Raw genomic sequence first — 18,546 nt, 5'->3', positions numbered from 1 at the left:
GGGGGGAGACTACTCTCAGATGATCCCTGTGCAGGCAACAAGGGTATCCTCACATCAATGCTCACGTTTAATGTAGATCTGCTCATCAAAATGTTATTTTTTCTGGTATTTACAAAGTATAAATTTATTTATAAAACATTTCCCACACTGTAAGCATGGAAAAGGTTTCTCTGATGTCTAACAAGATGGCATTTATTGCTAAAACATTTCCCACATTCAGCATGAAAATGTTTTCTCACCTGTATGTACCCTCTCATGTGTAACAAGATGTGATTTATTGGTAAAACATTTCCCACATTCAGAGCATGAAAATGGTTTCTCACCTGTATGTTCCCTCTCATGTTTAACAAGACTGGAATTATCGCTATAACATTTCCCACATTCAGAGCATGAAAATGGTTTCTCACCTGTATGTACCCTCCGATGTCTAGCATGATGTGATTTATGAGTAAACGATTTCCCACATTCAGAACAAGAAAATGTTTTCTCACCTGTATGTACCCTCTCATGTGTAACAAGATTGGATTTATCGCTATAACATTTCCCACATTCAGAGCATGAAAATGGTTTCTCACCTGTATGTACCCTCTCATGTGTAACAAGATTATATTTCTGTGTAAAACATTTCCCACATTCAGACCATGAAAATGGTTTCTCACCTGTATGTACCCTCTCATGTATAACAAGACTGGATTTATCGCTAAAACATTTCCCACACTCAGAACATGAAAATGGTTTCTCACCTGTATGTAGTCTTTCATGTCTAACATGATGTGATTTATGAGTAAATGATTTCCCACATTCAAAACATGAAAATGGTTTCTCACCTGTATGTACCCTCTCATGTGTAAGAAGATTAGATTTTTTTGTAAAACATTTCCCACATTCAGAACATGAAAATGGTTTCTCACCTGTATGTACGCGCTCATGTAGAACAAGATTGAATTTATTGCTATAACATTTCCCACACTCAGAACATGAAAATGGTTTCTCACCTGTATGTACCCTCTCATGTTTAACAAGATTAGATTTTTTTGTAAAACATTTCGGTACTTGTTTCCTAGCACGGCCACAATCGTAACTAATCGTGTCCCTTAATTAAGGGACACGATTAGCCCGATGGACCCGATTTCCTTTGAAATCAGGTCCATTTTGCCGGCTAGGAAACAAAAATCGGGGGCATCGCGTCGGTCGGGACCATTAACATTGGTCCCGACGCGATGCCCCCGATATTTGCATTGACTTCAATGTTAAAAAAAATTTTAACATTGAAATCTTGTCGGGAACTGTAAAATATCGGGGGCATCGCGTCGGTCGGGACCATTAACATTGGTCCCGACGCGATGCGACGCGATGCACCCGATTTTTACATAGGATTCAATGTTAAAAAAATTTTTAACATTGAAATGGTGTAAAAATGTTAAAAAATGTGAAATGGGTCAATATGACCCATTTCACATTAAAAATGTCCCCGTCGTCGCCCCACGATAGACGGCAACCCGAAGCGTGGCGAGCGCAGCGAGCCCGCGAGGGGCGGCGGTACGCGTCCTCCGACCTTTTCATGCCCTACTATCCACTAGGGCGTGGAGTGAGAATAGAATAGTGTGGCGAGCGCAGCGAGCCACCGAGCCCGAAGCGTGGCGAGCGCAGCGAGCCCCGCGAGGGGACGCGGATACCTTCACAGGTAAACGCGTCCCTTCGCGGGCTTCACAGGTGTCCATGGCGACGCCGACAACTGTGAAGCCCGCGAAGGGACGCGATTACCTGTGAAGGTATCCGCGTCCCCTCGCGGGGCTCGCTGCGCTCGCCACGCTTCGGGCTCGGTGGCTCGCTGCGCTCGCCACACTATTCTATTCTCACTCCACGCCCTAGTGGATAGTAGGGCATGAAAAGGTCGGAGGACGCGTACCGCCGCCCCTCGCGGGCTCGCTGCGCTCGCCACGCTTCGGGTTGCCGTCTATCGTGGGGCGCTGTGTACACGCTTCAATTTGGGGGGGTTTGGAATTTTTTTCATTCAATCCAATGTAAAATTGGGTCCCAGGGACCCAATTTACATTGGATTTAATGAAAAAATCGGGTCAAAAATCGGTCGGATCGGTCGATCGCATCGCATGCGACCAAATCGCATGCGATGCGACCGACCGATTTTTTTCAGCACGACCACCCCGATCTTAATCGGTGTGGCCGTGCTAGGAAACAAGTACCAACATTTCCCACATTCAGAACATGAAAATGGTTTCTCACCTGTATGTACGCGCTCATGTAGAACAAGACTGGATTTAACACTATAACATTTCCCACACTCAGAACATGAAAATGGTTTCTCACCTGTATGTACCCTCTCATGTTTCACAAGATTAGATTTTGTTGTAAAACATTTCCCACATTTAGAACATGAAAATGGTTTCTCCCCTGTGTGATGTATCTGATGTAAAACAGAATCTGACTGATGTATAGAACTCTTACCAAACTCAGATCTGGATGATATTGTATCATCTATATGACCTGTACTGTATGTAGTAAGGTCTGAATGATCAGGAGAAGGTTCCTCATGACTAGAGGGACCAGATGAAATATCTGCACTGGGAAATGTTGGGTGTGTATTGGGGATAATGGGTTTTTCTTCTGGAGAATCTTGACTGATGTTCTTATCTTCTAGTATATAACCTGGAGACACAATGAGATCTCCCTCCGAGGTATTCCTGCTTGTGCGCCCATCTACAGGAAACAGATGAATGACAACAGACAGAATTGTTTATATTGAGAAACAAATGTTCATGGATGTTTTATCACTTACACTGAACATGTCTAATGCTGCGTACACACTGGCCGATATATCGCTGGTCCGTCAGCCAGTGGGCACCAGTAATAGGTCTGTAACCAACGTGAGCTCTGCAACAGAGCCGATGGCCGATATATTGGTGCATCGTGCTATGGGCCTGACTCTGGATGACCTGGGATTGAGTCCCACAGTCCCCGCCCTGAGGAATCGCCGCTACGCCCCCCCCCCCCCGGATCCCATCGCATGTGCCCAATGCTGGAGAAATCATTGAAAAGATATCTCCAGGGCTCAGGGCGGCTCTTGTCATATGACGTCAGCCACCCGCCCGCCCCAGCACCGCGGGTCACGCTGGGATTTACATGGAAATGCCCATGAAATGCTGGGTGTTCCCATGGCCCATAACCACCAAAGCCGCCCCCCCCCCCCCCTGACCGAATGGACTACAAATTGGGCCCTATGTGTACAGGCGATCGGGCAATCTGCTGTCCGCCCATATAACCCGCTGCAGGAACGTGCCCACCCAGCTGCGACGTCAGTCACAATGGATCAGGCAGAGGGAGAGGGGAACTTGTAGGGGAACCCGGCACCGGTGAACAGGAGGCCCGCCAATAATGGTAAAGAAGAGACCTTCCTCCTTCCCCCCAGCACCTCATCTTCCCACATCACCTCGCAATCAGTCACCTCCCCTTTCCACTCCCACCCTTTCCTACTTTTTGCTCTCTCCCAGTCCCCTTCTCTCTCTCCTCCACCCCATCTGCCCCCCCCCCCCCTCTTCTCTCCTGCTCTCTTCCTTCTGCCCCTAGTCTCTTTCTTTGTCCTATTTCCTTATCTCTGCCCCTAGTCTCTCTCTCATTACCTCCTTTTCCAGACGCGGCTATACGATACTTTGGACTAAAAAAATCATTCATCTATTCTATCAATGTAAAATAATTGGCTTCTGGCTACTGAGCCGCGTATATGCACCTTACAGGATCAGCACTACTGATGGTGGTACGGGTCAGTTCTGTCAGCATACACACGGTGGGATATGTCTCAAGCCGTATTTAAGGAGAGAATTTGCCTGAGGTGTCAGAAGAACCCGACGACCAAAGGAAGCATCCTGGGAGGTGAACGGGTCAAATGCAAAGAACTTAACAAGCGTATGGACAGACGACCACGTTGCAGCCTTGCATAGTTGTTCAGCAGATGCTTCGCGGCGTGCTGCCCATGATGGACCTACCACCCTGGTGGAATGAGCTTTGATTGACAAAGGTATGGGAAGATTAGCCAGTTGGTAGGCCTGTTGAATTGCCATTCGAATCCAGCGGGCAAGTGTTTGTTTGTGCGCGGACCAGCCCTTCTTGTGGAATCCATACAGCACAAAGAGAGAATCTGATTTTCTGATGGCCGCGGTACGGTCCCGATAAATGGTCAGAGCCCCTGACCACATCTAACAGACGTTCATCTGAGAAAAGATCCTCAGAATTGAACGCTGGAACTACTATTTCCTGATTGATGTGGGATTTGGAGATTACTTTAGGGAGGTGAGGTCTGGTCTAATTTATTTGAAGAGAAAAGAGTGTCTTTTATGGTGCACCTGGAGAGAGAAATGTGTTTGTAAAACGTCACTTTTATTTAATTCATTAAAAATGGTTGCGAAATATAAAAGAAAATGAGACAAGACATGAGACAACATATAGTGGTATAAAAAAGGATAAAAATCCTTCACCTAGTGGAAACCCCACTGTCTAGTCTCCCAAATGACTTTAATTATATTGCTGTTCGGCTGTGTTATTATTAACATAAGGTTGTAACGTGGATCAGGGTTGCTACAATAATCTACAATGTTCTAATAAACCCTGGGCTCTCTCTAGCAGCCGCTGGCAAACGCCTGAGCACGGACACAGTTCCGTCTCAGCGTTGCTGCTGGCTTGCTGGAGCCAGTGGTGCCACGTCCTGTGTTCTCCCACCGAGCTGTGTCTAAGGGGTGCCTACGTGCACTCCCTTGCTCAGGTGGGTTTAGAACAAACAGGGACACTACCGGTTCTGGCGCCAGATACCGAGTCAGTGTCTTTAGGTAGGGGACCGTCTGGTCTATAACACCGCCCTATCCAAATGGAAAATGAGAAATGGGGGTTTGCAGGAGAGAGCTCACAAATCCGACACCCGTCTGGCTGATGCCATAGCTAAAAGAAATACTGTTTAGCTGTGAGCCATTTATATTCCACTGATAGCATTGGTTCAAAAGGATAATTAGCCAGAGCCTGCAACACCAGAGACAGGTCCCATGGTGTTGTAGGAGGAACGTGGTTGGATACGTAGAACTCCTTGAATGAATGTACGTATATCTGTAAGAGATGCTATTTTTCTCTAGAACCAAACTGACATGCTGAGATGTGGACTTTAAGGGGGGTATTCAATCTTCTTGGTCACGGCAGACGAGCTTGCTCGCCTGCCGTGACCCAGTCCCGTTCTCGGTCAGCTCGACCGAGAACATGCAGGCGGGATTCAATGTCCCGCCTGCAGCGGACGAGAAGGGGGCGTGGCCGCGAGTTGCGGCCGGGAAGTGACGAGGATGCAGCCGGCAGCTCGTCACTTCCCGGCTGTTCTCGGCAGAACGAGCCCGACAGCTAGAGATGTCGGGCTCGTTCTGCCCGGAAACCCTGTTCAATGCTGTCGGGGAAGACAGCATTGAATAGGGCCCGTCGAGCATCTCCCCCACGGGAGATGCTCGACGGCGATTGAATATCCCCCTTAGAGAGGCTAGCCGTAAACCGATATCTAATCCCCTTTGAAGAAAGGATAGAATCTAACCATCTTAAAAACTTTAGGGTCATACTTGCGGGATGCACACCAGGAAAAATAAGTGTGCCAGACCCGGTAATAAAGCCGAGCGGATGCTGGTTTACGCGCCTGAATCATAGTCTTGATAACCTTGGCAGAAAAACCTTTGTTTTTTAGTAAGGCAGCCTCAACGCCATGCCGTTAAAGACAGGACTTAGGACTACAAATATATTCAGTAAAATCCTTTATTAGTTTATTTTAAAATTTTATGAATTCATCACTCAATATTGATTTGTTAGAAAATTTTTATTAATTATATGTAACCTTGTGGTTATTGTCCTTGTATCAAGGATCAGCGTGGCGAAGTATAAAATAAAGTAGTAGGTATAGAAAAGAAGAATAAAGTGTAAAACATGTCTATGTAATTTGTTGCTTGATTTTTTATTTGTGCAGTTTGATAATAATTCTAAATACTGCTTGTGCCCATGTGTGTCTTTATCTCCTATATATTTGGCTACATCTGTCACTCAAAGTGGGTGTCTGTGTCTATAACGCTCTGTTCCTGGACTTTCCTCTTAATGTGGATTGCCTTCATCTGTGCTGAACACCTTTCTGAGAAATTAACCTGTTTAAAACAGGTGATGGCAATCATACATTAAGGGGAAGTCTAGAAACAGAGCATTGTGTCCCTCCTGGAGAGGGTCATGTTGGGAGGTATGTGACAGAGAACCAGCCCAGTGAGCCCACAGACAGTGCCAGACACCCACTGCCTTCCCATGTTGCCCAGCACTGCTACTCCACAGCCACCAGGTGAGCGCCCCCCTCCCGCGATTTGCGGCAAAACCTTCCCCCCCGCGACCCCCCCTACCGCGATTCGCAGCAAAACACCCCCGCGACCCCCCCTCCCGCGATTCGCTGCAAAAAGAACCCCCCCACGACCCCTCCCGCAATTCGCGGCATAACCACCACCTCGCGAACCCCCCCCTCCAGCGAATCGCGGCAAACCCTCCCCCGTGACACCCCCCCCCCCCCGATTCTCGGAACCCCTCCCCCCGCGACCTCCTCCCGCGATTCGCGGCCAAAAGAACCCCCCGCGACCCCCCCTTGCACGATTGGCGGCACCCCCCCTGCGACCCCCCTCCCGCGATTCGCAGCACCCCCCCCCCCCCCCCCCCGCAATTCACAGCAGCCCCAGGATTAAATGGCACATGCAAAACACTGACATGGCTATGGTCGACAATGAAAAAGGTTGACATGAGTTTTGAAGAATTATTTTTAATTTTTTTAATTTTTTCATATTCATTGTCATGTGTCGACATGGACACCAATGAAGTGGCACACTTATGTCAACATTTACATGTGTTGACCTTTCTGTGTTGATTTTTTCTTGTGGCGATTCGCGTCACACCCCCCCGCAACCCCCCTCCGGCGATTCGCGGCACCCGGCACCCCCCCGCGACCCCCCCCCCCTCCTCGGCAACCCCCCACCGGAACCCCCGTGAACCCCGCTCTCCCGCGATTCGCGGCACCCACCCCCCGCAACCCCCCCTCCCGCAATTCGCGGCACCCCCCCCCGTGATTCGCGGCAGCTCCAGAATTAAATTGCACATGGAAAACACTGACATGGCTATGGTCGACAATGAAAAAGGTTGACATGAGTTTTTGAAGTTTTTTTGTCATTTTTGAATATTTTCATATTCATTCTCATGTGTCGACATGGACACCAATGAAGTGCTACACTTATGTCAACATTTACATGTGTTGACCTTTCTGTGTTGATTTTTTTCTTGTGGCGATTCGCGTCACACCCCCCGCAACCCCCCCTCCGGCGATTCGTGGCACCCACCCCCCGCAACCCCCCCCTCCCGCAAATCGCGGCACCCCCCCGCGATTCGCGGCAGCCCCAGGATTAAATGGCACATGCAAAACACTGGCACGGCTATGGTCGACAATGAAAAAGTTGACATGAGTTTTTGAAGATTTATTTCATTTTTTGAATGTTTTCATATTCATTGTCATGTGTCAACATGGACACCAATGAAGTGGCACACTTATGTCAACATTTACATGTGTTGACCTTTCTGTGTTGATTTTTTCGGTACTTCTGTACTTTCACGGCGGCAGCATGGCGCCGCGCGTCAGAGTCCCCTTGCGGGGCTCGCTTCGCTCGCCCACGCTGCGGGCTCGGTGGCTCGCTACGCTCGCCACGCTAATTAAAATCAACTCCATGCCAACATGGATAGTGGAGGTATGAACTATCCATGTTGGCATGGCGTTAACTTAGTTTATTTTACTTAGTTAGTGGCGAGCGTAACCCGGAAGTACGCGCGGCGCCGTGAAAGTAAAGAAGTACCATTTTTTCTTGTGGTGATTCGCGTCACACCCCTCCGCAACCCCCCCCCCCCCCCGCGATTCGCGGCACCCCCCGTGACCCCCCACCTCCCGCAATTCGCGGCAACCCCCCACCGGAACCCCTGTGAACCCCGCCCTCCCGCGATTCGCGGCACCCAACCCCGCGACCCCCCCCTCCCGCAATTCGCGGCACCCCCCGTGATTCGCGGCAGCTCCAGAATTAAATTGCACATGGAAAACACTGACATGGCTATGATCGACAATGAAAAAGGTTGACATGAGTTTTTGAAGTTTTTTTTTTTCATTTTTTGAATATTTTCATATTCATTCTCATGTGTCGACATGGACACCAATGAAGTGCCACACTTATGTCAACATTTACATGTGTTGATTTTTTGTTGTGGCGATTTGCGTCACACCCCCCCCACCCCCCCCACAACCCCCACTCCCGCGATTCACGGCACACACACACACACCTCCCCCGCGATTCTCGGCACCCCACCCCGTGACCCCCCCTCCCGTGATTAACGGCACACCCCCACGACCCCCCCTCCCATGATTCGCCGCAACCCCCGCCCCGTAACCCCCGGCTCCCGCGATTCGCGGCACCCACCCCCGCGACCCCCCCTCCCGCAATTCGCGGCACCCCCCCCCGCGATTCGCGGCAGCTCCAGAATTAAATTGCACATGGAAAACACTGACATGGCTATGGTCGACAATGAAAAAGGTTGACATGAGTTTTTGAAGTTTTTTTTTTCATTTTTTGAATGTTTTCATATTCATTCTCATGTGTCGACATGGACACCAATGAAGTGCCACACTTATGTCAACATTTACATGTGTTGACCTTTCTGTGTTGATTTTTTCTTGTGGCGATTCGCGTCACACCCCCCCCACCCCCCACCCCCCCCCCCCCCCCGCAACCCCCACGATTCACGGCACACACACACCCCCCCGCGATTCTCGGCACCCCACCCCGTGACCCCCCCTCCCGTGATTCACGGCACACCCCCCGCGACCCCCCCTACCATGATTCGCCGCAACCCCCGCCCCCGTAACCCCCCTCCCGCGATTTGCGGCAACCCACCCCGCGACCCCCCTCCCGCGATTCTCTGCAATCCCTCCCCTCCCGCGATTTGCAGCATCCACCCCCCCACACCCCCCCTCCTGCAATTCGCGGCACCCCCCTCCTGCAATTCGCGGCACCCTCCGCGACCCCCCATCCCGCGATTCACGGACACCTAAGTTGCAATACAGGGCATCTTTCATACAATTCTAACCATATTTCTCATATACAAACGTTCACAAATTAAGGGGGCGCAGCCCCTTACGACGGTGTGAAGAGCGCCCGTAGGGCGCGATGAATCACCTAGTTGGTATATATTTATTATACCAATTTATGTCTTATGTGTAAGTTTTCTTATTATTTTGATGACAATATTAGTCATCAAAATAATAAGAAAACTTACAACATAAGACATTAATATCTCTTATATCCTAAGAGACTGTGTGGGTGAGGAGTGCATCGGTAAAAACTGATTTATTTTTCTTCTTTTTCTGAGTTTCTGGTATGGACCATACGCCTTGCAAGGACCAGGATTCTACTACCGCTCCCCAGCCTCGCAGGCTGGCATTGGTAGTGAGACAAGACCATTTTGTGAACCAAAATGGATGACCCTGGGTTAGGTGAGTGGTTTGGAGCCACCACTGAAGGGACATCCGAACCTCCTGAGTCAATGAGAGGAAGGTGGTTCTGATGTGATGATGTCTGTCCCATCTCTGCAATATGAGACGTTGAAGGGGATGTGAGTGAAATTGTGCCCACTCGACCATGTCGAAAGTGGATACCACGAGACCCAAAATTCTCCTTGCCAAGTGAATCGAGACTTTGGGACTTTGAAGAAAGAGTCGAATCCGCTGTTGTAAAGAGTGACACTTGTCCATTGGCAGTGACAGTCTTAAGGCCTGCGTGTCCAGAAGGGCTCCCCGATGTAGCACCTGTTGTGATGGGGCGAGAGACGATTTCTCCCAATTTAGGAGCCAACCATGTCATTGGAGAACGGTTATCGTTATTTGCAAATGAGACAGTAGTACCTCCTGTGATTTGGCTACCAGGAGTAGAACATCCAAGTATGGGAATACTCGGATCCCCTGGTGATGTAGGTATTCCGCCATTACTGCCATGATTTGGGTAAAAACCCGAGGAGCAGTGGCTAGGCCGAATGGAAGGGCCTGGAATTAAAAACCTTGTATAGCAAACCTGAGGAATTTCTTGTGTGCTGGAAGAAATTGGGAGATGTAAGTAGGCGTCTCGAATGTCCAGGGAGACCATGTAGTCCCCTGGCTCCAAGGCCAGGATTATTGTACGTAATGCTGAATTTTTGGACTTTCACAACTTTGTTGAGTGCCTTTAAATTGAGGATTGGCCTGTAGGTCCCATTTGGCTTTGGGACTAGAAACAAGGTTGAGTAGAATCCGAGCCCCCGCTGGTGTTGAGGAACTGGGATAATGAACTGGGATTGTAACAGCGAGGTTGGAATCTTTAACAAATGTTCCGCTTTTTGCGGATTGTGCGGTAGACCGGTGCAAAAGAACTTCTGTGGGGGGTTTCTTTTGAACGAAATGGGGTATCCCTTTGACACGACTTCTCTCACCCAGGCATCCACCGACGTGGTGAGCCACTGCTGAGTGAAGTGAAGAAGCCTGCCTACCACCTGTGGATCCCTCTGTGGGAGGCCCCTCCCGTCATGCAGCAGGCTTATCTGCTTTGGCCGGGGACTGTCTAGTGGCCCAGGCCTGTTTAGGCTTAGGCTTGGTTGCCTTGCCAGTGGGGGTATCCCTGGGATAGGATTGACCTCTGGCTTTACCTTGGGGACGAAAGGACAGAAAGGCAGTGTGTTTAGGTGTCTGCGGCAGAGCTGTAGGGAGGCAAGCAGTCTTACCGCTGCTAGGGAAGCCACAATCTTATCAAGTTCTTCTCCAAATACATTTTCTCCCTTAAACGACGATAACTCTAGTGTTTTCTTGGGTCGGCTTTCCAGGGCCTTAGCCAAATGATACGACGTGCCTGTACAGAGCTAGCAGACGCCTTAGCGGCTAAGATTCCTGCATCTGACATGGCTTCCATAATATATGTGGCGGCCTGTCTAATGTGGGAAATAGATAACCTGGCACCTTCGGATGCATCAGGGGAGAGTTCTTCCTCCAGTATCTGTACCCATGGTAAAATAGCCTTTGCAGCCCAGGTCGCTGCATTAGTGGGCCTTGAGAGAATGCTCCAAGCGCATATCGGTGGGATCCTTCAGGGAAGATCCTGTGGTAACAGGGAGTACCGATGGCTTAACTAGCCTGGTAACATGTGAGTCCACCAGGGGGGAAGTTTGCCATGACTTACAATCTACTGGAGGCAGAGGATATCAGGATAAAAGCCTATTGAGATAGAGGACTTCTTACCTCGGGAGTCCCACTGATCTTTATGGATCTCCATTAACCGATCCGAAATTGGGCTGTAATCACTTTGTGCTTTTTTGAAAATGTCCCTAGTTTTTGCTACTGGTTCTGGCTCTTCGGAGTCAGACAATAAATCTAAACAGATTGCCTCAATGAGGGCTGGTACGTCCATAGCCTGCAATGCTGGGGTTCCCTCTGGGAAAATAGGAACCTCATCATTGTCGTCATTATCAGTATTATCCTCATCCTCATCATCCTCCTCATCTCCTGTTGTATCATCCTGAACTACTGGGAGTAAAGGAGCAGACAGGGGCCTAGCTGGCTGCGTTGTATTAGGCAGTTTTTGCATGGCTACTGTGGTCTGTGCTAAGGTCTTAACCATGGTCGATAAGGTATCAACCCATGGAGGAGCGGGTTGTACCACAGGTGGTGTAACTATGGGAGGAGGAAGGCGAACCACTAGGGTGCCCAACAACTGTTGTACTGCCCAGGGAGGCTCCTGAGTAGCCACCATGACAGAAGACTGGCCAGGGGGAATATAGCAATTGACACACAGCCCCTCCTGAATGACGTCCTGCTCAGACAGGCCTGCAGAACAAGCCCTGCATGACAGGAGCTTGGGAGACTGTCTGAGTGCGCCCCCGTTTGGACATAGTGAGATAACCCAAATAGTGGGGGGAGTATACAATAGGTATAGCCCTGAGGGGGAACCTAGAGTGATACACAAACATAAAACCTCTGAATCTTCCTCAGAAGATATAAGAGAACACAGGGACAGCAACTAGTTACTGACAGATAGGAAATAATAGACTGGCACTAAGTCACAGACACAATCACTACCAAAGTAGCTGGCTAAAGCAAAGTTCTGCTGCTGCACCCCAATCATCCACTGTACCCTATGAGGTAAGTGGGGATGAGGGTGTCTGTGAAAGCGCTACAGCTTGTGGACGGTTTCACAGGGGAGACTGTACATGCGCTCTAGGAGGCTCTGGCCGTGATGCTGAAGATGGCTGCTGGTCTGAGAGTTAGGCAGGAACAGAGAGAGGACAGCTTCCTGGGCGGCAGATCTGCAGGAGATTGGCGCCCAAAGCTGGGGGAGGTGCTGCAGACTAGGCGCCGCCTCCCCTGTGCTGGTCTTCCCCCACCAGCGGATAGTGAGCCCTGTAATGGGTAAATATATCCAGCCTGCACTCTGGCCCCGGTGGTCTAGTGGAGTCCCTGCCGCAAGCAGCAGTGACCGCCCCAGCTGCTGCGGCCTGTCTCCCCCGGCGTGCAGCGTGACAGCGGTATGCGCTCTCAGAGAGAGCCTTACCTGCTCCGGCCACACCGTCTAGGAGAGAAGTGTCCGGCGGTGCTAAGTGCTGGATCTCTCCCCCGCCGAGTACCTCTCTTGACCGTGGTCGTGGGGCAGTTCAGGTGCCGACAGAAGTGTGTGACTGACATACAGGAGTATGACTGACTGACGGTAGGAGGCAGCCCAGCCGCATCAATGTGGCTCAGAATGAAAATAAGAATAAAAAATGATAAAAGCTTCTTTGGAATTACTTATATGAGGTAATCCCTGCAGAATTTAACGGTGCTCCAGCTTCCTGCTGGCACCAAAAAAAACAACTGAGGATGGGGGCGGGGTTATAGGGGAGAGGGACCAGGCATCCTGGGAAACTTTCAAAGCTTCGCTGATTGGTGCCACGGTCCTCTGGATCCGCCTACAACCCGATGTCACCCTGTGGCAACCATGGAACCCGAAAAAAAAATGCAATTACAGTAACCACCTGCAGAAGATTATATCTGTGGCAATTATTATTATAGTGGGAAATATGTACACATAATATGTTTTTATAATTTACTTTTTAATACTAATAAAGTAATCTGTACTTCTGTTATAGCGCTCTCTTACTTGTTATTTTATTTGTGTCTAATTAAGTTATACAGAATACCAATTGGGAGCTGCAGTAGACTTAAGTGGTCTTGTAATGATCTTGTTAGACAGCATTCATTTTTATTGATTAATATATTTTTAATGTAAAGTATTAGCACCTGATTGTCATGATTATCCTTTTCTACCAGAGAGTGTGGGGAGGAGACTGGTCAGATCTCTAGGCTGGTAACACACAGTGACATGATGTGAGGGGGGAGAGCAGGAGTATAATAGGGGCTGATGGCTCCTGATGTATGAGATACACCAGAGAGTGTGGGGAGGAGACTGGTCAGATCTCTGGGCTGGTAACACACAGTGACATGATGTGAGGGGGAGAGCAGGAGTATAATAGGGGCTGATGGCTCCTGATGTATGAGATACACCAGAGAGTGTGGGGAGGAGACTGGTCAGATCTCTGGGCTGGTAACACAGTAACATGATGTGAGAGGGGAGAGCAGGAGAATAATAGGGGCTGATGGCTCCTGATGTATGAGATACACCAGAGAGTGTGGGGAGGGGACTGGTCAGATATCTGGGCTGGTAACACACAGTGACATGATGTGAGAGGGAGAGCAGGAGTATAATAGGGGCTGATGGCTCCTAATGTATGAGATACACCAGAGAGTGCGGGGAGGAGACTGGTCAGATCTCTGGGCTGGTAACATACAGTGACATGATGTGAGGGGGAGAGCAGGAGTATAATAGGGGCTGATGGCTCCTGATGTATGAGATACACCAGAGAGTGTGGGGAGGAGACTGGTCAGATCTCTGGGCTGGTAACACACAGAGACATTATGTGAGGGGAGAGCAGAGCAGGAGTATGATAGGGGCTGATGGCTCCTGATGTATGAGATACACCAGAGAGTGTGGGGAGGAGACTGGTCAGATCTCTGGGCTGGTAACACACAGTGACATGATGTGAGGGGGAGAGCAGGAGTATAATAGGGGCTGATGGCTCCTGATGTATGAGATACACCAGAGAGTGTGGGGAGGAGACTGGTCAGATCTCTGGGCTGGTAACACACAGTGACATGATGTGAGTGGGAGAGCAGGAGTATAATAGGGGCTGATGGCTCCTGATGTATGAGATACACCAGAGAGTGTGGGGAGGAGACTGGTCAGATCTCTGGGCTGGTAACACACAGTGACATGATGTGAGGGGGAGAGCAGGAGTATAATAGGGGCTGATGGCTCCTGATGTATGAGATACACCAGAGAGTGTGGGGAGGAGACTGGTCAGATCTCTGGGCTGGTAACACACAGTGACATGATGTGAGGGGGAGAGCAGGAGTATAATAGGGGCTGATGGCTCCTGATGTATGAGATAGCTGTAAAGCTGTACTAACAGAACAAGGAAAATACTGTATGCAATAAGTGATTATTCCTCACCTGTGCTGGGATCTGTAGGGATTTCCTCCTTCTTACACTGCTGATCCCCCCTCATATATGTTTCTTCTGTCTCTGTATCTTCTTTCTTATCAGACACATAAAACTCTTCTCTTATCTTCATATCCGTCACATACGTCTCTTCTTCCTCTGTGTCTTCTGCCTTAATGTCAGTCACATACGTCTCTTCTTCCTCTGTGTCTACTGCCTTAATGTCAGTCACATCCGTCTCTTCTCCCTTTATTACTTCAACCTTAATATCAGACATATCATCACATTGAACCTACAAATAAATATCACATAAATAATGTCTGACAGTATTGAGCTTACACAGTAGATTATTGATGACTAGGACACACACACACACACACACACACACACACACACACCTGTTGCAATTCATATAGCGACAGTCACTTTATATTGGGGAGACCATTATTCCCACCTACCTGATCCTCCTGTGGGGTCCTGAGAGTCTCCTCTGCACAGTGCTGGGAATACAGAGGACGGGGACATCTCTCTGGGGTATCTCTGTTACTGGGCCCATCTGTAGGAGACACGCAGTGACTGAGGACATTGTATATATGTGATTATCCTTGGAATACAGAGGACGGAGACATCTCTCTGGGGTATCTCTGTTACTGGGCCCATCTGTAGGAGACACACAGTGACTGAGGACATGGTATATATGTGATTATCCTGGGAATACAAAGGACGGGGACATCTCTCTGGGGTATCTCTGTTACTGGGCCCATCTATAGGAGACACACAGTGACTGAGGACATGGTATATATGTGATTATCCTGGGAATACAGAGGACGGGGACATCTCTCTGGGGTATCTCTGTTACTGGGCCCATCTGTAGGAGACACGCAGTGACTGAGGACATGGTATATATGTGATTATCCTGGGAATACAGAGGACGGGGACATCTCTCTGGGGTATCTCTGTTACTGGGCCCATCTGTAGGAGACACGCAGTGACTGAGGACATTGTATATATGTGATTATCCTGGGAATACAGAGGGCGGGGACATCTCTCTGGGGTATCTCTGTTACTGGGCCCATCTGTAGGAGACACACAGTGACTAAGGACATTGTATATATGTGATTATCCTGGGAATACAGAGGACGGGGACATCTCTCTGGGGTATCTCTGTTACTGGGCCCATCTGTAGGAGACACGCAGTGACTGAGGACATTGTATATATGTGATTATCCTGGGAATACAGAGGGCGGGGACATCTCTCTGGGGTATCTCTGTTACTGGGCCCATCTATAGGAGACACACAGTGACTGAGGACATGGTATATATGTGATTATCCTGGGAATACAGAGGACGGGGACATCTCTCTGGGGTATCTCTGTTACTGGGCCCATCTGTAGGAGACACGCAGTGACTGAGGACATGGTATATATGTGATTATCCTGGGAATACAGAGGACGGGGACATCTCTCTGGGGTATCTCTGTTACTGGGCCCATCTGTAGGAGACACGCAGTGACTGAGGACATTGTATATATGTGATTATCCTGGGAATACAGAGGGCGGGGACATCTCTCTGGGGTATCTCTGTTACTGGGCCCATCTGTAGGAGACACACAGTGACTAAGGACATTGTATATATGTGATTATCCTGGGAATACAGAGGACGGGGACATCTCTCTGGGGTATCTCTGTTACTGGGCCCATCTGTAGGAGACACGCAGTGACTGAGGACATTGTATATATGTGATTATCCTGGGAATACAGAGGGCGGGGACATCTCTCTGGGGTATCTCTGTTACTGGGCCCATCTGTAGGAGACACACAGTGACTGAGGACATGGTATATATGTGATTATCCTGGGAATACAGAGGGCGGGGACATCTCTCTGGGGTATCTCTGTTACTGGGCCCATCTGTATGAGACACGCAGTGACTGAGGACATTGTATATATGTGATTATCCTGGGAATACAGAGGGCGGGGACATCTCTCTGGGGTATCTCTGTTACTGGGCCCATCTGTAGGAGACACACAGTGACTAAGGACATTGTATATATGTGATTATCCTGGGAATACAGAGGATGGGGACATCTCTCTGGGGTATCTCTGTTACTGGGCCCATCTGTAGGAGACCCGCAGTGACTGAGGACATGGTATATATGTGATTATCCTGGGAATACAGAGGGCGGGGACATCTCTCTGGGGTATCTCTGTTACTGGGCCCATCTGTAGGAGACACGCAGTGACTGAGGACATTGTATATATGTGATTATCCTGGGCATACAGAGGGCGGGGACATCTCTCTGGGGTATCTCTGTTACTGGGCCCATCTGTAGGAGACACACAGTGACTGAGGACATGGTATATATGTGATTATCCTGGGAATACAGAGGACGGGGACATCTCTCTGGGGTATCTCTGTTACTGGGCCCATCTGTAGGAGACACACAGTGACTGAGGACATGGTATATACAGGGCCGGATTATAATGGGGGCACAAGGGGTCAGTGCCCCTGGGCCCCCCTCTAGCTAGGGGCCCCCTGTGGTTGGCATGTATTTAAAAAAAAAAAAATTTTTTTTTTTTTTTTTTAGCTAAAGGTTTTGTGCATGGGAGTGGGGTAGTGCTGCAGCTTCACCTATCTGCCAATGTGACAATGATTAATGGTGCTGAGCATTGGGAGCCAAGTGTGCAGTGCATTACTGGGAGTTGACTAAGTCCCATGACACAAGGCACCAGAGGGCAGAGGCTGAGATGTTTGTGCTGAGCTCTGATTGGTGGAGCTCATTACATGATTCTCAGGCCCATGGATAACAGCAGCAGCAGCCTAGTCATGGGAGGGTTTTTAATCAGAGGCAGCACTGGGACTGTGAGCTTTTCTACAGAGTAAGGTGCAGAGGGACAAACACAGGCTTTTCATGTGGTATGTATGTATGTATGTATGTATGTATGTATGTATGTATGTGTGTATATATATATATATATATATATATATATATATATATATATATATATATATATATATATTAGGGCGGAGTGAAAAAACTGAAATTGAGAAATTCAAAATCGGCTAGTGTGGAAAAGTTGTGACTAGACTTGAATAAGAAACGTGCAAAAGCATTTTGATCTGAGTCAACATCTTCTGTTCTGGCAAGAGGCCTGAAGTTTCACTTTTTGGGTGAAAATGACGAAAACTATGAAGATGCTCCGATCTAGTTAAAATTATGTCAGGATGTCTTAGAGTGGTTCATTAATATACTTTAGCATAGTAAAAGAGAGTATGAGATTGTCCTAGTGCAAAGTGAATGACTTTGGTGGGAGAAAAAATACCTAATAATTGACCCATTTTCATGGTCACAATTGTGAATATTGTGTGTTTTCTCCTGAACGTGTTTATAATAGAAGAAGCACAAATACTCTAAATGGAATTCCGGTGACACTGCGTGAAATATAACACTGCATAATAGCCCTTAATCAGAGCTGATCCCAGTACAAATTTGTTCTCAAAATGGGCAAAACAAAAGCTGTATTGCAGGTGGGGCAGATGTAATGTGATGAGAGAGTTAAATTTGGGTGGGGTGTGTTGAAACTGAAATCTAAATTACAGTGTAAAAATAATGCAGCCGGTATTTACCTTGCACAGAAACAAAATAACTCACACAAATCTAAAGGTGGCCATACATCTACAGATCGATTGTCAGATTGGGCCGGTTGGAACAAACAGCTGGTAATATCTGAATGACAGTTTTTCAGCATTTCAAAGCAAATGGTCAACTGTCATTTGCTCTCATCTTTTACCAGGATTTTGTTCCAACCAGACAGATCGGACAATAAATCTGTAGATGTATGGCCACCTTAAATCTCTCTGCACATGTTACATATGCCCCACCTGCAGTCCAGCAATTTTTTTGCC

The 18,546-nt window shown here is 48.5% G+C and overlaps 1 protein-coding gene across 1 annotated transcript in view; it reads right to left on the bottom strand.

Moving 5' to 3' along the window:
• The window catches only part of LOC146010220 (uncharacterized), a 137,929-nt gene that overhangs the window by 80,172 nt on the left and 39,211 nt on the right, over window positions 1-18,546 (bottom strand). Inside the window, exon 8 of the mRNA XM_083151256.1 lies at window positions 492-995. Coding sequence (XP_083007382.1) covers window positions 492-995 — 504 coding nt within the window. The remainder of the gene's footprint in view (window positions 1-491; window positions 996-18,546) is intronic.

Source organism: Crinia signifera, chromosome 6 (genome assembly GCF_055691185.1).
Source record: "Crinia signifera chromosome 6, ASM5569118v1, whole genome shotgun sequence".
Classification (NCBI taxonomy): Eukaryota; Metazoa; Chordata; class Amphibia; order Anura; family Myobatrachidae; genus Crinia; species Crinia signifera.
The sequence above is the reverse complement of the archived record's forward strand: the minus strand, read 5'-3'. Positions and strand labels throughout refer to the sequence as shown.